Source organism: Lagopus muta, chromosome 22, assembly GCF_023343835.1.
Source record: "Lagopus muta isolate bLagMut1 chromosome 22, bLagMut1 primary, whole genome shotgun sequence".
NCBI lineage: Eukaryota > Metazoa > Chordata > Aves > Galliformes > Phasianidae > Lagopus > Lagopus muta.
Genome location: NC_064454.1, coordinates 3,861,368 through 3,884,210, shown reverse-complemented (window position 1 = coordinate 3,884,210; position 22,843 = coordinate 3,861,368). Strand labels below are relative to the sequence as shown.

The window sequence follows — 22,843 nt, the reverse complement described above, 5'->3', positions numbered from 1 at the left end:
AAGGTGGCTGGAGGGGTTCTTTAATGCCATACGGAATCTCTCTGCCCTCTGCCAGCGGTGGCCTCGGGCTGCAGTAGGGCTGCTCCATAGGTCCCATTGCTGGTTTTTGCTGCCCAGTGGGAGCAAAGCTGAGCGGAGGAAGGGTCTCAAGGAGGAGAACCCGCCTGCTTGGGATTTTCCAGCAGGATTTAGCTATGGTCACTTGGAGAGCAGGGCAACCAGAGCAGCAGAGCAAGGGAAGGGTGAGTGCTAGCCAAGCATGCATGCTTCCTGGAGAAGCAGAGCAGCAGCTCTGCAGAGCAAAAGGAAGGGTGATGGCAGAGGGGGAGTAAGGAGGTGACAGCAGAGGATGGAGTTACGTTGTTAAGGCCTGCAGAGCTTGCAAGTGGACTTGGAAAAAATCCGTGTTTCCTCTAGAAAAGGCGATTCCCTTCTGCACCTTCCCTCTCCCTGGCAGAGATTAGAGCAGCAAGGTTAATATAGTAGCAGGTACATCCATGAAAATCCGCAGCTGAGTCTTCACTCCAAGTGCTGCCAGCTCTTCCCTACATCTTCAGGAATCAAGGTGCCTCGTTGGAAGTGGCTCCATTGCCTTTGTTGACGTAAAAGGGGCGGTAATGTGACTGCAATGGAGAATTTGGGGCATTAAGTTTGACCTTCTGTCTTTTTCTGGCCACCTATACTTCACCCTCCTTGGCAGCCCAACCATTTGTAATTGAACACACTCCTATCTTAACACCTTCAGTCCCGCAGAGCAGCACCACCTCGTTTCTCAGCCAGAGTCATCAAATGCAAATGGTGATGCTGTTTGATTTGTGCTCATGCTTTGCATGGACATCGTGCAAAAGCCAAATGAGTCTGTGCATGATATAAACTCTCAGACTGTGACTCATGGCTTGATGAGAGGTTTCTGGGAGAAGAGGAATGTCACCTCTATTTTTATGCTTCTGTCAGTGTCTTTTAATTGCTCGCTAACCTGAGAACTCATGGGAGCTTTCACACTTAAAGCCACGCACGGTTATGTGAGCGATGGGCTCTGCTGCACGGTGCTTATTTGTGCTCTCTGGTTAGAGAACCAAAATTCGTGTGCATGGAAATTCTCCCACAGTGGAGTATTGTTTATTTGCACCTCCACGTGTTGCAGGGCCCCATGTAAAAGTCTGGGTAAGCAGGAGCATAAGTGGAAGAGATGCAAGGGCAAAGCCTAGAGGAGCTGCCATGTTCCTCTGTCTCCAGCCCTATTACCAGTCTCCAGTTGTGCCTCTTCTCATCATGACCCACCCCAGCAATTTCATGCTTATCTACACCATTACAAACAAGCAACACGTGGCAAAGGCTCATTGTGCAGCCTAGTGTTGGCTGGGGGCGATTGCAGAACACAAAAGCCCATCTAGTGACTGACTGAAAGGTGAAATCCTTAGCCTGCATCCAGCAGTACTGAGGCAATCAATCAGTTCTTCCTCACCTTTGTTGCCCCCTGACTGCAGTGCTTTAAACTTGAGGGTTAACCCCTGTTGCTCCTCTTGCAAGCAACTCCTACACATGGCGGCTTGGATGCTGCCACTGAGGAGCACCAAGGTGACATGAGAACATGCTTACACCAGGGAAGTGGTTGACAAGGCAGTCAGGACCAACCCTGGTTTTGCAACATCTGATCTGTCTTAGGTTTGATCTGCTGCCCAGATCTCGCTTGCAGAAGGTAGGAGAGACCTCCCAGGAGCACTGGTTGAGGCTGGGAACATGCAAGTCAACCCATTTTGCTGCTCAGTGCCAGCTCCCAGAGCCTCCTGCTCAATGTTGTTGAGATTCTTCTCACTGCATGGCTTCCAATTACAAAATAATTAGGAGATGGAAGAGGGGTCCTTCATTTTAAAGAAGTCCCTCTGGGTTGAAAAGACGTTCCTCCTTAAACAGTGGAGTTCTTTGTGAACATTCGTATTTACAGACCTTTTAGGGTGTGTATTACTTAAATACATATTTAAGACTACTTTAAAAGCTGGATTATTGGGCCAATAGACCGTAAAAGCTCACGCAGAGCTACTGCAGCCTGGAGTGTATCTATATTGGGACTTCTTAATGCTTATATTTATCAACTCAATTGTTAGGTTCAGGGATATCTGGTGAACATAGGCTATAAAAACAGAATAGCCAGCAGCAGCATATGCATGAAGGAGACAAAAAGAGCAGTGGCTTTGGGTGGGAGAAGTCATCAGGCCTTCTCAGCAGGGATGAAGAGAAGTGGGTGTTGGGTATCAGTATTAAAAACCATTGGCTGGAGTGCCCATGTGGACACAGGCATGATGAAGTTGGGGATCTTTCAGAAAGGCTGTGACCAAACACAAGACAGAGAAGATATTGCCTCTCACTGCTGCTCCCTAGATGCGTTTTTGCTGTAGCATGTTCAAATACTCAAGGCTGGACTTTCTGAAGGTGCTACAGCCTATGTCAGGGTGTCCTTTGCACTGCTATTCATCTCCTGGAGGGGCCTTTAGAATGGAGCAGACATAGAGCTGCAGTCCTTGGGCAGCTCCTTTCTCACTGCTGTGTATTCCTTCTATTTGCATCCTCCAGTCTAGTAATGCTCTTGACTCTTGGCCTCCTCCTCCTTGCAAGTATTATTTCCAGGGAGTGGTAAATAACGTCTCACCAATGCACAATGAGAATTCAAAAATGGGTTTTGCCTGCAGAGACGAGGGCAAAAACCTGACATTCTTAACTCGGCTTGTGCAAGATCTTAATGCATCGTGGTGCAGAGGGATGCTAAGACAAAGTGGATAAACACAGCATTTCTGTGGTTAACTCTTAGTTAACCTTGCACGTGAGAACTGCAGCACTACCATCCTCTGGCCCTCGTCGTGTGCTGTTGCCTGTGTTGTGGCAGTAGTGCTAACTGAGCCATTGACAGCTGTTGTAGTGATTTATCATCATTGTCTGACCCTCGTCTTTGATATTGCGCCTGCTCACTGTAGGATGTAATTAGTATAATGCTTCTATATGGTTCTCTGTTGGAGTTATTTACACAATCTGTGTTTTCTTGTTGTCAAAGTCTATTAAGAGTGTATGATATCCGTGCAGGAAGAAAATGTTCTACAGATTCCAGTGTGTCTTCTCCAATGTTTGTATAGCTTTTAGAAGCCTGGATCGAATTCTAGACCAGGGCAAAATCCTTTCAAAATGTCACTTCGAAATATTGATTATTCCTACATCCCAGCACTGTGGTGTCAGGGGGGTCAATCTGCATCCCTCTCTGGATGCAACTAACCACAGAAAAAAACAATAGAAGCTGCTGACCTGAACCTTTCACTCGCCTGTTTCCAAAGGACCAAAGCCCTATTCTCTGGAGTCCCAGGTCCCCTAAGAACAGATATTTCCTTTGCTGAAGCTTTCACCCCCAGGGTTTGTTTCTTACCAATACAGATTGCTTGGAGGATTTCCATGTCTGTGGCGTCACTTTTGCAGACTGATGTCTCACTATTGAGGGATAAGCTGTGACAACATAAAAGAGCCTGTTACAGGTCAGCCCCTGGCACCATCCCCATCTCTCCTTGCAAGCACCGGGATGAGCAGCAGGGCTGGAAGTGCCACGTAATTAGTATTGCACTGCTTGACACTGAAATGCAGCCACTTCTGGGGGTGGGACACAGCAGCCATTGGACAGACACCTATCCCACCACCCTGTTGGTTAGGAGAAGGGAGTGCAGGAGGTCTGTCTAATTAAAATGTCTGGGGAATGCAGGGAGGCAGAATGCGATCGGTCCAATTAAATTTAGGCCAAGGCCTGAACTAAGCATTCTCTGACTCTTGCAAAGAACACTGTAGGCTATTTAATTAGCACAAAGAGCCGAGGCCTGGGTTTCATGTCAGAAATTAATGACAGCACCCCTGGCAATGCGATAAGCCCTAACCTCCTTCTACTGCACCAGCTCAGTTCTGATTCAGAAATAATAGCAGCCCTGCTGAATCACCACCAGTTTCAGAGCTGCCAGGCAATGGGCTTTCCCCACCATCTCCCAGTTGCAAATTAATCCAACCTGACTGCGCTCGGCAGGTGCTGGTGCCCTTGGGTTCAACCTTGGGTGCCCTTGAACTGGTTGGTGGTGAAAAGAGGATGACGAGGCAGCGAGTGGGGAATGCCGGTTCAGATAAAAGAGACCTGGCAGCTAAGTGCATCGCTTTATTAAAGGTTGTGCTCGGTGGCTATTACTCTTTTAGGATAATAGCTGTTTTGAAATAGTGATAAAGCTAGAGGGGTAAAGGGAATGTCGTCTCCTGCGGTCTCCGAGCACCTAAAAGCATCTCAAATTCTCATCTTCGGGTGTGGGGCTGTTCCAGGCCTCCTGGCGGGAGCAAGAACAGGATGAAATATCTTATTGCCTAAAAAAAGGGGCAGAAGGGAGGGAGGAGGGCAACACCTAAGTGCCCAGTACCGGTCTTAGTGAAGAGGCTCCCATCAGACTGTTTGCTGAAGTCACCGGGCGGATTCTGTCCCACCGAGGAGAACTGAAAAGGCAGCTTAGTGCCATTGCCTACTGGAAGATAGAAGAGGTTGAGTTACTCCGGGGGGCTGCGTGCGGCAAGGGGGGAACCTAAGCATTTCAACACACACCCTGTGAAACTGCCTCCAAATGGCTTAGGGAAAATGGGGTCCAGTGGCTGCGTCCCTTTTCCCTAAGTGAGAGCAGCCAGTGGTGGGATCCCGGTGCACAGTGTGTGAGTATGGAGGTGCCAGTGAGGGAAGAAACTTTCTGGTGGGACCCAGAATGCAGGTGTGACCGAAGAGCAGCATCCTTGCAGGTAAATGGTATCTCCAGACACTGGGATAACATGGCAAAACAACACGGCAACCAAAGCTCCTTTGCCTCAGAGCTGTTGAAGCCTTACTCAAAGCACAGTGAAATTAAAGCAAGGCTTCCCCTCCTGGCTGCCAAAACGATTGTGAGAGAGGAGCGATGAGATAGAGCCAGCCTTGTCTGCAGCACAGGCAGTGAGTGCAGGTGCCCAGGGCTCCCTGGGCAGGAGGCTGCAGTGCTTGGGGAAAGGGAAGGCCCTGTGAGCAGGAACAGGCAGAGGGAGCACGGATAGGTGGGAGAAAGGAAGGCTTTGTTGCTGCTGGTTCTCCCCATGCCACCACAAAGTCCCCTCCCCATCACGCTGGGTGCTGTACAGGCAGTGAACGCTGGGCAGGCCACGATGCCGAGAACTGAAGTGGTAAGGAAGAGGTGTATAGGAGAGGGAGGAGAGCAGCTTCATGCTTCTGTGTCAGGGTTGGGGGGAACTGAGCCAGATCCTGGCCCTGCCCCAGCCCCTGCAGCTCGCCTCGGACAAGTTGGTGGAAGCAGTTTGTTTGTTATCTCAGGGTCTTTGGAAGTTGGTTGGGTATTTCAGGGTCTTTGGCGGTTGGTTGGATGTCTCAGGGTCTTTGGCAGTTGGTTGGGTATCTCAGGGTCTTTACAAACTGGCACCTGTCTGTTTTCCATCTTCTTCTCACTGTCTGAGCAGTGAGGACCAGGGTGGCCCTTCCCTCCTATACACACAGCCCTAGAGCAGCGCCAGCTCACGTTTGGGTGTATGCAGCCACGGCTGATAACCCAGATAAGAGCTGGTTCTGTGAGACAGGGACAGGACAGCCGAGAGGGGAAGCAGGACAGGTCAGTTAGACAGCTGGAAAGCTGTGGCACGGGTGTTAGATCCTTTCAAACTGAAGGCAGATTTACCCGTACCAAGTGTTTCCTCAGTCGCTTGGAAGGAGGAAAATTCCCATGACCGTGGGTTGAAACTGGCTGTAAAACAAGAGCATCCAGTTCAGCAATCGGCTCCTGGTGAGCTGGCTCTAAGGGCTGTGCGTGGCACTGCTCTATGAAACAGTCCCCACCATTCTGGAGGCAACCCCAGATCAGAAATGTGGTGCGGAGAGGGAAGTCTGATCTTTTTGCTCTGTGTCCCAGGGGGGTTGGTGGGACATCACTTAGCGAGCAAAACTCTCTCATTGCTGCACAGCTGTCTTCAGCTGCATTCAGTTGCCAGCTGCAGTTTGCCTGCTCAACGTGGCTGTTTTGCAAAGAGACCTGCAGGCGGAGGCTTGCATTTAGGGCACAAGAGACACGAGCAGAGGAGCGTCTCTTGCTCTGCCACCTGGACAGGGTTTTGCTAGGACTTCATGCTGGGATGCAGCCTTGTGCTGTTGTACCCCTGTGTGAGCCATGGCTCTCCCCGAAGAACACAAAGCGATGAATGCTTTGAGCTGTTTTGCTGCCATCCTGTGGTCTGCTTTTCTATTTCAGCACTGCTTGTATTGCAGCAGTTGCCTCTCCCTTCCTCTGATTCAAAGACCAGCAAATGCACAAGGTGATCTTTCCAACTTTCTTCCGGCTTTGGCCAAACTCTTTGCAATGTCAGGAGTAAAAAAAAGCCCGGTGGAAGAGGACAGAAAGGAGCGCTGAGCAGCAGAACGCTTTGTTCCCCCATCTTTTAGGCAGCATTTGAAGCCTTTTATGTCTCCCCTCTGCCTCATTATGTCACCCCTGCAGATGGATGCTCTGCGATACTGTCTTTAAGGGAAAAGAGCACTGGAAGGCTCCTTCAGTGCAAGCAGGGCTTAAAAACAGGGGTCAGTTCAAGTCCAAGCAGTTTTTGAGCACTAGCACAGAGCACCACATGGGTAACATTCCTCATTGCAGCAAGCAGACTTGCTGCTGTGACCTAAGGCAGAATTTGCAGTGTCCCAACCTATCAAGAAATAGGGTGTGTTGCAAAACTGTCAAGAGAAATTTAAGGGTTCTCTGCATGTTATGCAACACAAAGGGTGGAGGGCACGTCTTTTATTTGATTTTTCTTCCATTTTATGGAATTCTTTAGAAAAGATGCAATCGGAAGCAGTGCTGGACTTCCACATGACACACTGCAAGAGCACAGAAGGCTCTGGAGAGCTAAATGATTACGGCTATGGTGCATTATTCATCAGATAATCCTTTGCTAGCCAGCATGCAAGCTTAAGTGGGTCATGTCTCCTGTTTTGCCTACTGACTCATTCTGTTCCCAAAGTCCCCATTGGTGTGGTTGCAGCAGCTGGTTCCCTTCTATCACTGTTCCCATAAGGGATCTTGTGGCCTCTCTCTGGTGGAGAATGCAGTGCTGCTCAGTCCCATTTCGGCAGGGACTTTGTGCTGCCACATGTTTAGTTCTTTGGTTGAAGGAACCAGATTGGAAGCTAACACAGAACCAGCAGCTTTGGGAAGCAACACGTGTGGGCTCTCAGGACAGTGGAAGTGTGCAGGTGAAACAAATGATCCCACAGTGTTTGTGTATTCAAAAGCCCGTTGCAGAAAGCAATGGGACACGGTGTGCTGACTGCATCCAGCAAGCATCCTCTCTGGCTCCAGTAAACAGCACTAAATCGTGACCTCTAAATCCAGCAGCTGGTTTCTCCTTTGTCGTGGTGGGTTCTTCAGGAGGTCAGGATGCAGAACAGCATCTCCTCACCCTCCACTCCCTTCAAATTCATTTTGGGCCATTTTCACCTGAACCCAAAGCCCTGCATTTTGGGTGGCCTCAGCCTGAATAATGGAGAACTCATTTTCAGCCATCCCTTAAGGTTGAAAGTGGTGCAGGATGCAGGTCTCAGACTGGTCTCTCCCCAACACCGGCAGAACTGGTGCAGAACAGCAGCTTTGCAACCCTGTGGGCAGTTTTTGCAGATAGCCTCCCTGTGAATTGAACCCTCTGCTTGCAAAATGCTCTCAAACTTGGCTGTCCCCAAACTCAGAGGGCCAGCAGGGTGCAGTCCTGCTAAAGGCTGATGCCAGAGTGGGATCTGCACCCAGCAGCATCCCGTTGCCCATGTGGGTTGGTAACAGAGGAAAAAGGCAAAGGGGACATTGAGACAAAGGGCTCAGTGTTGGGAGCTGGGCTGTCCCCACGCAGCCCTACAGACAGAGCAGCAATATGGCACACATGTGCCTTCAGGGCAGCACCGTGGCTAATTGCAGGCATGGCCCTGTGCCCCACCACCATCTGCCTTGGCAGAGCAGCAGCTGCAAACAGCTGGCAAAGCCAGCCAGGGATCTGCTCCCTAAGGAACAGAGGGAATTTGGTTAGTTATTCTGCCCTGTTCTTTCTGTGTTGCTGTCTCTACAGGCGCTGCTCTGCCCAGGGCCCTGTCGCTCTGCGCATCTCTGGTCCTGATTTAGAAATAGGCAGCTGCCATTTTACAACTGAATGCGTTGAAAACAGTCATTCACTCATCCCATAGTGTATTCATGTAGCAATGGGGACATAGGCAGATCAGCAGGGCTCTTGTTGACAGAGTAAGAGCTCAGAAAAGAACCCCAATCTGCTTTTTTAGGACACATTCCTCACTTCTTGCATCCTTTCCCTGCAGGGAAAAAACATGTTTTCTGGTGAAAGTAAAATCTTAATGCAAATGAAGCCTTGGTGTAGCTTTCACATTTGATAGCACAGAGGGGTAAGCTTCTGGTGGAGGATAACGCTTACTTCAACCTGATAAAACTCCCCTTGTGTCACAAACACCCCTCTTGAAAGAGCTCAGTTGCTCCAGTTCTCCTCCATGTAGCCAAGAGCTTTTGTTGCCTTGTTTGGGATGGAAAGGAAAAAACTTCTCCAATCTTTGTAGGATGGAGAGAAGACCCAACATAAATGCAGGGGGAAGGACCTTGGATAACATTGAAGTTTGTGTGGGAAAGCAAATCTGAAGACAAATCATGAATGGAGTTCCTTTCCTGTGCTGTGTTTGGAAGAAGGGTGCTGGGCTGCCTTACCTTTGGGAGACAGGAACATGGAAAATCTCTTCAAGTTGTCGGGCTGGTTCCACTCATAGTTGTTCATCATGTATCGGTGGTCACCTGGAGGAGCAGAGCAGGCATCAGTGGGGTCCCACAGATGGAACAGAGTCACATAATCATAGAATGGTTGGGTTGGAAGGGACCTTGAAGACCACTGAGCTCCAACCTCCCTGCCATGGGCAAGTTGCCACCCACCAGATCAGGCTGCCCAGGGCCTCATCCAACCTGGCCAAGGACAAAGGGAAGGGGCAGCAGGTTGGAACTGCTGCCTTGAGCATGGGGAGGGAGGTGGTTGTGCCCATTGAAAGCAAATTGTTCTATTTTTCTAATTCTTCCATGGGACTTTTGGGTCTGAGCAGTGCTGAGGTTCAGCCTGAGATGGCAGAGGTTTAGCACAGCTGAAACACGAATAGGTGAGGAACAGCTGCCCAGCAGAGCTGGGCTTTCTCCTGAGCATCCAAGGGGAGACTTTGGGGTTGAGGAATTTTCTTGCTGAATTGCTGCTGTGTGGCTAAAAATGGATCCCACTTCAAAAGCAATGGTTTGGGTTAACCTGCACACAGAGCTGGCGCACGACCAGAGGGTCTGGACCTGCAGCTATTGCAAAGCCCAAAGAAATGTGAGGGTTGGGAAGGCTCCATGGGTTGGTTTCTGCCATTTTTGAGGTGCTAAACCCGAGTTACAAAGAGCTCTAACTTCCCTGCCTTCTGGTTCAAGCTTCATTCAAAGTGGGACAGCCCTTCCCTTTGGCACAGCCTGATTCTGTTCTTAGGGAAGGATCCATGGGAAATGGTGTCCTATCCGCTCAGAAAATCATATACATACATAAAGGCCTTAATTCTGCTCTAAATCTGTGCTTCTCTGGAAGGATGAAGGTTTGGTTCCCATATTGTGATAGTTCCACAGTTTGATTCTTAAGTTACTGAACAAACTTTTGTGCTATTTCTCTGATTTACTTTTGTGTTATTCAAAATCCCTGGGCGCTCTCTGATTGTTTTCCTCCTTGCCACACTGCTAAGTAGGTACCTGTTATGACAACTAAAAGAAAGTGGATTCCCTTTGGAGTCTGCTATTAAGCAGACTTCATTCCATTAATATAATATTTCTTCATGGGAAGTTTCTTACGCTGGAAGATCAAGCTGGTTGCAAATGAATTTGTTGCAGTGACTCAGGGGGAGTGTGAGTTAATTAAATCCATTAAGTAATTGTGGAGTTATTTCCTTGCAGTCACTCGATGCAGAGCGCTGTCCTCTTTCAAGTGTAACTGCAGTTTGAGAAATGGAGAGCTCTGAAGTTTCTGAGATTCACCTTAAATAACGTTTCCCAGCTGAGTGGATGCCACTGCTCTCCTCATTAGGCAGGCTGCAAGCTGTGTCCATTACATCCCTGTACAGTTCCCAAAAGTGCCCAGATTTCTGGCACTGGTGGAGTGTTGCCCTGCTCAGAAATGCTTTGGCACTCGAGTCCCATGGATTTCAAGTACCTTTGAGGGTTCTGACATCAGTAGCGTGGAGGGGAACCTAACTGAAAGTGAGCAGCTGATCGGGAACATGTGCATATGGTTGCGTTGTGCAAACGGACAAGAAAATGCATTGGCTTCAGAATTGGCAAAAGAGACTCCTAACTCTGGAGGTTACTTCCTTAATTGCAGCCTACTGTTGTGCTACTCATCTAACCTTCACAGTGCTGTGAGCAGCTGGCAGCCAGAACCCCTATGGCTCTGTGCCATCCATGGTTTGGAAATTCGACAGAAGTCCAAAAGTGTACAAAAATGGTTTTGGAATCTGAGCTGTCTTCCATCTACCTGACCTGCATTACAGCCAGATTTCCCAGCAGAACTTAGCACACGAGGTGCTGCAGTGATGGGTTGATGGTTGGACTGTATGATCTTAGTGGTCTTTTCCAACCTTAGTGATTCTATGATTCAGTGGTAAATATTAGAAGACAAGTAATATTCAGTTTCTAGTCCTGCTTGAAGGTATGGGGGAGCTTAAATAAAATCTAGCTCTATGCTCAGCACTTTGGACATGGTTCCTGACTTTTCTGAGAGGTTGGTGCTCTGAACCAGAGCATTTCGTGCATCTCATTCATGTCCAATGGAGAATGGTGGTGCTAGATGGACATCAATTAACTGTTTGCCATGCAGGCTCCTTGGGGCCAAGACTTGCTCTTTCCCTTCCTAACGAAGGAAGGCAGCATGCTGTCACTTGATGATCACAGTGATACTCATTACACATCCAAATTCACTTTGGTTCCATGTCGCCTTTGTTCTTACTGCTCTAAATTGTGAATGTCAGGCTGATTCACAAACCTCTGAGAGACACTGTTTGTTCTCCAGTAACAAGTCCCATGTTGGTCTGACTTATGTGCTTCTATTTGCTTTTTCTTTTTGTTTTGTTTCCTCCCCTCCTCTTTTATCATCTCATCTCGTAACGTGCATCTGTCTTTTCTGGAAGTTGGAGAGATTTACCTGAGTGCTGTCCAGAAAAAGGTGCTGTGTTAATATGAGAGGAATGCCTGATGAGTACTGTGAATCTGAATGAAATAGCAGTGTTCTTGCAGATGCATGTTGCAGTGATCTTCTGTTGTATGAAATGGGCTTGAAGTCTATTCCTGCACCTTTTTGAGTCACTTCTCCTGGACATCAGTTTACCTTCAGATTACCTTTCCAGTTCTTGACCTTTATTGCTCTGCTATCTGAGGTCCCACAGTCATAAATTAGACCTTCCTTGCAGCCTGGCAAGATAAGGATTTACTCCCATCCCTACTATTCTTAGTGCAAGAGGTCATGTAATGGGATTAAGTACCGTGCCCAAGGTCACAAAGGCTGTTTGTGGGACAGCTTGGAAGTGAAACACGGTTATGGTGTGCAGTCTCACAAACGAGCTTTATGCAACACAAGTCCTCTGCAGAACTGATGGGAAGAGACTGAAAGAAAGTGGGTTCAAAGCCTTAGAAGATTCTTTGCATTGCTGTGGTATTGGCCATGCCCTCGCTATTTACATAAGAAAGATTGCTCATCCTTAATCACTGCAGGAACCCGTGTGCTCTGCATTCCCTGAGCCGGGAGCTGAGGAAGCACAGCTCTGCTTGGTGGGACCTGCAGAGGCAGGGTCAGGGAGCGATGCCTCTTCCAAGATTAGTTTGACCCGAACACCAAAACAAAGACCTTTTTTTACCCAGAAAACCTGTTATTAGATTTTCAGTGACAGGTGATTTCGGGATATTTCATGTTCCAGGCTGAAAGCAGCTGCTGTAAAATAGCATGTCACAGCAGCACTAGCGCACTAACCGAGCTGGATAAATGAGGCTGATGGCAGGATATCTGAATTGCCATCCTGGGGTGGCCACGTTTCTACTTCTGCCAGTATTTTCCTTATAATCCTGCCTCCTCTCTGTCACCCAGTGAGCTCCCGAGCCGGGCTCTGCCCAAAGATGGGGCAGCTCTGGGTTACTTTACCATTCTCAATGTGGTTCCTCTCAATGAAGTTGCGGCCAAGGTCTGCCTTGCAGATTTTCTCCACGTGCCTCATGCAGACGTTGAGGAGGTCATCACGGAGCAGCCCCATGGAGGGGCTCATGCTCTCCCCTTCGAGCAGCACGCTGTACGTCGGGAGGGAGGGAGGAGGGACATAATTCCGCATCAAAGCCCCAAACTCCTGCCAAATTGAGGAGGAGAGAGGTTATTGAGGAATATAAGGAGAGATCCCGAGAAACTGTCTACGTTAGGCTCCAAATAACACAGAGAGGGAGGGAGAGTAGTGGAGATGGATGGGAGGCAGTCAAATGCTTTGGCTGAGAGCTGTAGCCACCAAAAAAGGAGGAAAAGGAAAGAAATACGAGGCGTTGGCATGCTGAAGTTCATGCTTCACAGGAGCAGACACAGCTTGAAATGCCAGGGCCAGTTCCTCACGTACATGTGTACTGAACTGGAAAAGACTAGTGCTTCCTACGCTGTCTGAGAAAAGGAAAAGCAAATGAGGTCTTTCTGACCTGGAGGAAGAGCACGGAGTCACTGATCTGATGGATCTGCTCCCTGTTCTCCTTGTCCTCCCGCAGCAGCTTTGCCCTCTCTTCCAGCTCATCCACAATCTCTTTCACGTTCTCCGAGGCAATCTTTTCCCTCTGATCCAGGGCAGCCTTCACTTCATCCCTCTGCCTCTCCAGGTCCCGGATCAGCTCCTTGAAATGCTGGTCTACTGTCGCTTTTTCATTGGTGGTGTAGTTCTGTGGGGGCAAAGGGGAGGAGAAGGAAGGCAGCAGAAAAGACACAAGAGAGGGTGAGAAACAAAAGATGAACTCTTGTGTGGAGTCACTTGCTAACAAGGGGTGTAGGTGGGGATGTGTCCAAGCACTCGATGGGACAGGAGGGAACGGCCTCAAGTTGCACTGGGGAAGGTTCAGATTGGATATTAGGAAGAATTTGTTGTCAGAAAGAGTTGTCTGGCACTGGCACAGGATGCCCAGGGAGGTGGTGGGTTCACTGCCCTGGAGGTGTTTGAGGAAGGGGTAGATGTAGTAATGAAGGACACGGCTGAGTGGGCAATATTAATGGTAGGTGGATGGTTGAACAGATGATCTTAAAGATTTTTTCCAGCCTTCATGATTCTATGATTCTCAGCACTGGGACCACGACCATGGAGACTTTAGGTATGCAATCCTTTAGCAGCAGAAAGCTATGCTAAGATAAGTAATATTAATTCTTGCAGTAAGTGTGTATATAGATAACATATGGTGCATGCTGTCTTCCTCATTATAATAGTATCTCTTCAATTCGTGAGCTGCACTCCTAAGTGATATTTAAAAACACAGTCTAACTTTCTAAATCATAACTCTGGCTCCTCCAGAATTTAAGGACCAAATTCACTGTGTTTCAGCAGATGAAAGCTGCTGAAACACTTTCCATCAGCCTCTCTACGTCCCTCTGAAATATTCCTCAGAATGACTATGGATAGAACTATATTCAGAGTTAAAATTTCTAGGTCACATTTCCAATAATGGTAATAGTAGTGGTAATAATAATAATAATAGAGGAGACAAAAAGCAGAACTGGCAAGTCAGTGTGCGTGCACCACATAAAAGGGAGAAGAATGGCTTTGCTTATTAATATTATGCAAATTCTCTGGGGTGTTTTCAAATAGTGTTTTCACTGCTCTGTTCAGTTAGGGTGTAAATTAAAAAATAAAATAAAAAAAAGCACCTTTACTATATTCTAACCCTTGTGTGGTGAAAGGACTATAAAGGAGACCTCTATCAGTGTGGAAATGAGCTGTTCCATTATAAACAAGACACACGTTTGTGTAGCTGCACCTGGTTGCCTTAGAATCATGGAATAGTTGGTCTGGGGGACCTCAAAGATCATCTAGTTCCAATCCCCTGCTGTGGACAAGGCTGCCAACCACCAGGTTGCCCAGGATCCCATCCAGTGTGGCCTGAAGCACCTCCAGGGATGGAGATGGGCAATCCAGAGCGCTTCTGGAGTTGATTTTCTAAGTGGACCAGCAGGAGAAGGGCAGAATACTTTTGTTTCCAAATGGGCCTGGCTGTTAGTGATGGCAGAACCATCGCAGATGATAGGAACCAAAAGCAGGTAGGTGTCCCGAGCCATTTCATAACAGGGCTGTGCAGGCTCCTCTTGTCTCCTGCAGGATGTGTTGCAAAATGACTTCAGTAGGAGTTGTTGTTGCCAAGATGTGGTGTGAACGCATGTTGGAGAGTGATGAGGTAGAGGCTAGGTAAGGAACAGAGTGAGTAAGAGCTGGATATGCCAGGAAAATTGAGGGAAGAAAGAGTGATGTGAGAGACTGGAACAGAAAGAGACAAGCATAGGGGAGACGGAACAGTGAATATCCCCCACGCACCTTGATACGGTCCCTCTCCTTCTGCCACTTATCCACTTCATCTTCCACCTCGATGATCTTCAGCTGCAGTTGCTCCTTCTGCAGCGAGAGTTCAGCCTGCAGGAAGAGGGGAGACCCATAAGCAAGGGCTGCATGGTGTCCCTGGAGGAGCGCTGTGCTTCCTCTGCTGCATTTGGCCCCCAGCAGCAGCAGCCAGGCAGCACGGGCTGCTGGCACTGCTTGAGATGGAGACGATGTGCTGACAGGGGACGAGGTGCCAGAGCTGCTGGCTGGGGCAAGAGATTCAGCTTCCTCAGCAAAGACAGCAGTAGAAGCACCCACCTACCAGGCTACCGTCATGGTGCTGCTTTTAATCACATTAGAGTCATTAGCTGGAGGGGGGGACGAGTCCTGTTTCAAAATTCAGCTGTGTATGCAGCACGGGGCCCATCCCAGGGTGTGCCTCTGCAGCAATAACAGTTTTCATGTAATTACGGAATGACGTTTGACGAGTGTTGCAACAAAGAGGACGGTGCCTCCGGCAGGAATTCTGTTTAGACAGGATTGTGGATTAATTTGCTCTGAATTGAGAGCTTTCATGTTATGATGAAGCTGGGGAATGCTTGGAAAAAAAAAAATACAAAAAAAAAAAAAAAAATAACAAAAGGAAGAGGGGAGGAGGCGTAGCCAACCATGCTTGGCTTAGATCAGCACCTTCCCTGGGAGCCATTTGCATTTTGTTTTGCACTGGCTTCCTAGCAAAGTGCAGAGCAGACAGCTGCACACAAGGTGGACTGGAGAGCTGGAGACCATAGAGGGCTGGGCACTGCTGGGACATCCCTGGGCCATGCTGGATGGACCCGGCTGCTGAGCACTGCCCCGTTAGCTCACCCGCTGCTCACCACCTCCCTGCCCCACAGATCATGACAAAGCCTTTGTTTACGTGTCTCAGGATCTTTCTGTGTTTCATGTGTGCACAGGTTGGTCACAGCACAGCTGTAACTGCAGGCAATCTGGTGGTGGCACACACGTTCCCAGAGCTCTTGAGGAATGGCACAGTCAGCAGCAATGATCTGTGCTGCTCAGCTGTGCTATGGCACAACGCTGCCTCTGAAAACCCACTGTAGGTGTGGAATCCTTCAGCGAGTGTGCATCACCCCAAAGGACTCATATCTAAGCCAACAGTGTTGTAAGGGAAGTGAGGACTGGGGGAACTCAGCAGCTAACACAGTAAGGTTGCACTGCCACCAAGCCAGGATCATAACTTAGCGTGCAAACCCAGCTCTTCTCTCCTGATCATTGTTGGCTTTGGGGGTGGGAGTTGAAAAGAGCAGCAAAAGTTCATCACAGCATGAAGAGCAAGAAGGCAACAAACTGTCAGCCAGCTCAGAGCAGGGAAATCTGCCCGTGGAGGCTCTTGTCTTGGTGCCAGTTGCTGCCGTGTCTGAACATCCTGTTGAGCCTGAATCAAGCACAGCAGCATCTGAGAGCCATTGACTCTTGCTGTTCCAATTTAGAAAACCTCTATTTAATAGAAGGAAAACAATTTGATTGTTGTTTTATTGCCCTATTAAAAAAAAAAGAAGAAAGGGCAAACAAAAAAGGCAAATGTACTCGAAGACATCTCTGGGCCAGAAAAGCAGCATCCTTTATCCTTTACCATCAGTGTAATTGTCCTTCTTGAGTTAGGAGACCATTGCCCCTCTAAAGAGCATCTACACACCCTGGCAGCCCCAACTGAGAGCAGCCATCAGCTGAAGCTCACGTTCTGCAAGGGCTGAGAGCAGACATAGAAAGGTTTTGCAGTACAGGTTCCTAAGGGAGATGTGTATATCAGGATATCAGGACAATTTGCTCTTCTGCTGATCAAGAAAGTAAAGGTGTGAGTTTGGTCCTATGCTTTTCACATTTTTGAGACAGTAACTTGAAGGAATGCATGTTTTTGCCCATTTCTATGCACACCCCAGCAATCAATCTGAAAAAAAATGTGCAATCTAATGCCAGATCTTTCCTTGAGCCATAAGCTACATCCAAATTGACTTTTTGTAAGAGGACCTCCTGAGCAGTGGGAAGTAATGCGCCCCTCTTCACCCCTAAGCATCAGGACATTTTCATGACAAGAACGTGGAGCTTTCTTTTCAGAAGGGCTGATGTTTCACAGCCACAGAGGCTTTGTAATCACAACAAATTTGAAAGGAAAGGTTACAGGAGAATTTTCCAGATGCTGGCTGGAAGGTGGTGATAACAATATGATACTTACATGGTGCTTTTTAATTAAGATGGGTCTCAAAGGAACTTAGAAAACTATTACTGGCTCAAAAGTGGTAGCTAGCTCTTTGCAGCTTGTTGGAGCTGAAAGATCCCTTCATACAGAAAGGTACTTTGGGTGCCGCTGGGATGGAACTAACAACTGCTTAAGAGCAACCCCACACTACAATTTAGAGTAAGAATTACGATTTGCAAATGGAAATTACAGAGGTCATTCCAATAGCTGGAATGCAAATATCACAGTCATCCAGGTTCAGCTTGGGTTGAAACTCCCCTAATGAGGGCAAAGGAAACACTGGTGTGGAGAGCAGCAAAGAGAGTGTCTTCCATTGCATGGCAGCACAACCACTAGAACTGTTTGTACCAAAAAAGAGGACATTAAAAGGAGATTGCACAGGGGCTGTACCCATCCTTGGAAGGGTCCCTGCTCTGCAGAAATGATGACAGTGGTGAAAAATGTGGGACACACTTGTTTGGAACATTAGGTTTGACTATGAGAAATGCTGGCAGCGAGAGTCTGAGCGGACAGCAGATCGCCTGTTACCACCTAAATTAATTAGGACAGTCTAGAGGCCTAAGTGAAAGTTCAGAGTGTACATCTAAACATCCACAAGTGAACCCAGCCCTTGTGCTGAAGGACCTGGAGATGTGAGATTATGACTCTTGCATCATGACGCAACTCGTTTTTGCAAGGCAGCAGTACAAGCATCGTCATGTCTTAATGCTCTGGGAACCCAGTCCCTGAATCAGGAAACACCCCTGTGTCACCAGCCTGGGAGAGCTATGGTAATTATCCGTCAGCAACAACCAAATGCAATAATGAAGTGGGAGAAGAAGAGTTGAAACGAGCTATCCCAGCATAGGGCTTCTACAGGAGGTGGCACAGCTGAGATATCAGAGCATTGCTGGAGATGATTTCTACTGCTTTTGCCATTAGGCTTTTCAGTCTAAGCTTTTGGTAAGCAGCAGCAGGTGGCAGTGGGCTGCAGTTTCTGCAGTCTGCCAACATCCTGCAACTAATGTCACTGGTCAGTGCCATAGCTGAGGCCATTAGAGGCTGTGTTTGAAAGAGGTGGAGGGTTCCTCACCCATGAGCTGGTGCGTACTCCCTCACTGTAGAGGAACATTGCAAAATGCAGACAAATGAGCAAAGCTGCTCTAAATCACAGCTTTCAGCAGGTTTGCTTGTCTGCCTTCCAGCCAGAAGGAACGGTGTATGGGTAGCTGTGCTGTTCCTGTGGAGGGAGCATCCATGTGCCTGCACAGTGGCCACAAGGAGTGCAGGTAAGGCCCCAGGCTCCACCATGCCCTCGCATCAGTGGGAAAAGCCAAAAACTCTCCTCTGGCATATCAATACGCTCTTTTTTTTTTGCTGTGTATTCAACCAGAACAATACAGAGGGGCCCAGATGGAAGCCCCTCTGGATCCTCTCTGAGGATAGCTGACTTCAAAGCCTCTCCATCCTCTGTGAAATCTCCGCTTTTAGAAGCAAGCAGAACGCCCAGCTCCCGTTCCTGCACAGCTTTTCTCTGCCAAACTTTTAAACCTGCCGTGAGGTGGGAACTTTTCTCTAAAGCTGAAGAATGAAAGGGAAAAAAAGAAGAAAAAAAAAAAAAAAACCCAAAGCATTTTTTTTTTTGCTAGATCTGACCCGACGTGCCGAGCGCTGAGGCTGTGATGGATCTTAATGCTGAGTTATTTGCAGCTCGGTGGCTGGCAGGCATCTGTGAAGTCGTCTCATTCTGAGAATGGGCCTGTAAAACAGGTTTGGGATGAAGGATCCCCTTTCAAAATGAAGGACTGTCTGAAAGGGGGGGGGTCTGGTGCTGCTGATGAATCAAGCTGACCAGAGGGGTTTATGTGAGCGTCCAGACTGCAATTGACAGCTCGCTCTTTTCAGTGGTGTGGTTATTACACACTTTTTTATTGGCTGTTTCTTGTGCTGGTTCTGGTGGAGGTGTTAGTTCTGCTTTAAATCTCTAGCAGGAAATTCATGCAAAGTGGAGCTGGGGTACAATAGGCAAATACCAAGGGGTGGAAACTTAGAAAAAATACCTCCATCTCCTACTGCAAGTTGTCTCTGTCTGACCTCCTGTGCAATACAGCAGGAAGGGGATGAGGGGCTCCCAGCCTGGCTCTGTGACACAGCTGACGCTGCTGTGCTCTCCCTTTGCCTCGCAGAAATCCCATGCTTCCCACTGCTTCCCTAAATGCCCTAACCAATAGGCATCTGCATACTGCCTTGCTTGCACTCCTCTTAAGCTTACTCTCTGTCTGCAAGGTGCAGCAGTTACCTCATTCCATGGAAGGCTCTTCAACTGGCCCTCCGTTTCCCACCAGCACAATGCAGCAGCTTTCCCACCTCCAGGCCTATGGAGGGGAGAAACTCATGGAAGGGGCTGTAAACTGCATTCATTCTGCAATATGGAAGGAACAGGAGCATAACACACCTCACTGCATAACAGCTACCCTGCGGCTGTTGAGCTCCAGGTGATGCCATGGCAGCAGGGATGGGGTTGGGGTTGACCTGGTGTGGATGGGGTTGCCCCAGTGTGGGCTTTTTGCTCACTCTTTCCACAGAGGCCAGCAGCACCAGGCACACTTTGCCACTCCACCAGTTTGTGGTCGTGTTCCAGCTCAGTTGATTTGCAAGGCTTGAAAAGAAGAGGTGCACACAAGGGACCTGGCAGCACTCGTCCCTCCCTGTGGTTCCTGCTAAGGCTCCACCAATGGAGAATGGATCAGGGCTAGGAATAAACATTTATAAGCAACAGCTATCCTGTTAATTGTTTTTGTCTGAGTGAATACTCCCTCAAGTTACAACACGATCAAGACTCCTTGTCAGGAGAAACTTGCACATGTGTGTGATTCACTGATAAAGCCCTAAATCCTCCAGGCTTAGCAGCAGCAGAATCAGCACAGGGCAAGCACAGACCTTACCAGAACAGCACGAACACTCTGGGAGAGAAATCAAACACCATTTAAATCCTAGGTGAAGATTCCTCCACCCAAATCTGCTTGTTTATGTACAAGCAAGGTGTTGTAGATTCCTCCAAATATAGGGAGAAGCTTTGGCCGGCTTTGGTTCTTCAAGGGAGCTTTCTCAATGGAAATGGCTGAGAGGAATTGGACAACCTGACGCGGGTTTATGAAGGTTAGGCATACACTGTGTAATCTTTCAGAGCCAACATCAAAACACAAGACCAAGCAATCACGAAACAAACAGCAGATAGCAATCCCTATAGGAATTTCTTTGAGAGACCGTCTGAGATGTGAGAGAAGCTTTGTCTGGTTCCAGTCGGGCTGCAAGGTGAAGATGGCATTGCAAGAGAATACCAAAAACTGTGCAAGGAACGACAGAGAAGCTCTAAAGAAGATGTTCCTCCAGCATTATGAGTGAAACCTTCTTAGCACTGCAAATTGCTCTTCTGGATTACGTGTAACTCAAGAATTTCCAACAGCGGGTACTTGTACGTGCCTGTTCACCACATCAGAGCTCTTAGGCTGTGATTAAGGCTGGGATCCAGCAGGTCTGGGTGCCCTTCCAGCTCCTGCCATGGGCTGGCTGTAATTCTAAGCAAATGGTTTTATGTGACCGCTTTATGGGTCTCCTTTCTGTCATCTCTCTCCTGCCTTGTCTGGAGGCTGGCCTCCAGCCTGAGGTATGTTTTTACAGGGCTGAATGTGATGGGACCCTGACATTCACTGGAGCAAGTGGGATAATTGCGTATCCACCCAGAAAGCAAACAGAAGGAGAATTCGGGCAAACAAAGGCAGAAGACTTTCATTAGAGAGAACACTGGTTCACATGCCAGTCCCATCTCTTTAGATGTCCATCTTCTGAGACTACTGCAGTAACACTTCAGGGAAAAATTAAACGTTCTGTGTTTGCACTAAGTTCTTTTTTCTTCATCTAAGCTTCAAAAGACTTTTTCCCACAGGTGGGGCTCAACATCATTATCTCCATAACAGAAAAGACAAACAAGAAGGCAGAAGCTCACACCAGGGAGCTGAGATCACAGTTTTCTACTGTAACCACAACCTTGAGCAGCACTCATCTGTGTGCCCGTGTTCAGGAGGTCCTGAACTTTGCAGCATTGTACAAAGACAGGCACAACTTGAAAACTGAGGATATGGAGCTTTAGTTCAGCTCCTGCTGAAAGCCGGTGCTGTGATCAGGTTGGGTTCTGTGCCCAACCAAACTGCACCACACCACGGATGTGCTTCTATAAGAAGCTGTCTGTAGACAGTCTCAACACAAGCAGAGCCTTGGCAACATCAGTTCTCCACTAAACCCTTCCCAACCACCTCCCTTGCATTGCAGGATTATATTGCAGCCACGATTTTAGGAGAGACCATAGGATAGAGAGGAAAAATGCCCTGGAGTGACACTGAGTTCCACGATTGAGAAAAAAAGCAATTAGAGAAGCGTTATATTACCTCTTTTCCTGCTTTCTCGATCTCCACCGTCACCGTGCTGTGGTTCTTGTGCTCCTGGAACATGCAGAGGTAGCAGATGCACATCTGGTCTGTCTGACAGAACAGCTCCATGGTCTTCCCATGCACAGGGCATTTTCTTGCTTCGAAGTCCCTGATGGGGTCGAGGAGCTGATGGTCCCGGAAAGCTGCTCCCTCCAGGTGGGGTTTGAGGTGCAGCTCGCAGAAGGAAGCCTGGCACACCAAACACGACTTGACGGCCTTCTGCTTGTTATCAATGCAGGAATCGCACAGCACATCCTCCAGCTTCACCCTGGGCCGGGAGCCAGCTGCTCTGTCAGGCACTTTGTTGAAGGTGGGTCTTCTCAGGTCTCCCGTCTCTACCAGAGGCAGGGATGGTTTCTTCATGTCCCCTATCTGCCCGCTGGAGAACAAGGGCTTCCTCCCTTCCCCTTCATTAGGCAAGAAGCTCTTTTTGGAATCCAAGGAGAAGAGGGACTTCCTGAGGTCGCCCTTGTCTGCAAAGGAGAGCGGAGTTCTCCTCATGTCTCCTATCTGTCCGCTGGCAAATGGCATCTTCTTGGAGTCTGCTGAGTCCATGCTGAAGTAGGTCGATCTCTTCTCATCGGACGACTCCACAAACTGAATGATGGGCCTCTTCCAGTCACTCCCAGAGAAGAGGGAGCTCTTGATTTGTCCGGTCTCCAGGGAGGTACCTCCAGTGCCCTTTATTGGCTCTTTCTCGCCTCCGCCAGGATTCGTCGTCTTCTTCACTTCTTCATCCTTTTTGGGGGCGGATGGACTCTTCACATCCTCTGGCTTCCCAGCAGTGCCATTTGTCCTTGCTGCGCTCCCTGTTTCCATTCTCTAACCGGGGCAGGTTGGTTTCTTGGCTCCTCTGCTCTGTCCTGTCCCCCCGTGCTGTCCCCCGACCCCTGGAAGCAGCTGTGGCCGTGTGCCTGCCTGCTGGCCGTCCCAGTGAGGAATGACGGGGGAATGTGGGGCAGCTGCTGCCTAAGTGACGCACCTGGAGCTCTTGCGAGGAGGAGGAGATGAGCTCTGGATAATGCTAGGTAGAGGCAGGGGGAAAGCAGGAAAGAAAGGAACAGACGTTACCAAGGATCAGAAGCCACAGCTGTGCAGTTAATTATACAAGGCGGTCCACACCCAGGAACATTCTTGTCTAACCAGGTTTGGGAGGAAGGGCTGTTTATATACATAGAAATGCTCAGGGAAAAAAAAAAAATCATTTTCATTAAGATGCAGTAACCAGTTCGACCGCTTGTTTCAAAAATAATTTTGCTCGTTGTTGCCAGGAGCTGAGGTTACCTCCTTGCTGAGACGGGCAGGGTCAGAGAGACCATGGGATGCTGAGGATGGGTTTGTTAACTGGGTCATACACATGCACAGAAATAATTATGGTCGTCATTAAAATGAACGCCTAGAATAAAGCATTCTTAAACTGGGTTCCCCTGAGGGCTTGCTGTATTCAGTAGAACA

At 48.5% G+C, this 22,843-nt stretch overlaps 1 protein-coding gene and 1 long non-coding RNA gene across 2 annotated transcripts in view; one reads left to right on the top strand and one right to left on the bottom strand.

Annotated features, from left to right (window-relative positions):
* LOC125703595 (uncharacterized) overlaps window positions 1-21,002 on the top strand; it is a 124,189-nt gene extending 103,187 nt beyond the window's left edge. The window contains exons 2-3 of the long non-coding RNA XR_007380905.1: window positions 19,188-19,396; window positions 19,487-21,002. This is a non-coding gene — a long non-coding RNA (uncharacterized LOC125703595). The remainder of the gene's footprint in view (window positions 1-19,187; window positions 19,397-19,486) is intronic.
* TRIM29 (tripartite motif containing 29) lies at window positions 374-22,629 on the bottom strand. The gene is made up of 9 exons (XM_048968279.1): window positions 21,347-22,629; window positions 14,660-14,755; window positions 12,792-13,025; window positions 12,259-12,457; window positions 8,775-8,858; window positions 5,715-5,780; window positions 4,428-4,529; window positions 3,410-3,486; window positions 374-623 (listed from the first exon to the last, which is right to left on the bottom strand). The coding sequence occupies exons 1-9, from the start codon at window positions 22,205-22,207 to the stop codon at window positions 561-563; spliced, it is 1,782 nt and encodes a 593-aa protein (XP_048824236.1). The 5' UTR covers window positions 22,208-22,629; the 3' UTR covers window positions 374-560.
* Window positions 22,630-22,843: the final 214 nt, after the last annotated feature.

Excerpts from the sequence above, each read along its gene's own strand:
- TRIM29 (XM_048968279.1), bottom strand. The coding sequence starts at position 22,207 with ATGGAAACAGGGAGCGCAGCAAGGACAAATGGCACTGCTGGGAAGCCA. Across the intron at positions 12,458-12,791 it reads ACTCCGTGCTCTTCCTCCAG|GAGTTTGGGGCTTTGATGCG; the intron begins GTCAGAAAGACC and ends TCAATTTGGCAG. Across the intron at positions 3,487-4,427 it reads GAGCCTCTTCACTAAGACCG|CTTATCCCTCAATAGTGAGA; the intron begins GTACTGGGCACT and ends ATGTTGTCACAG.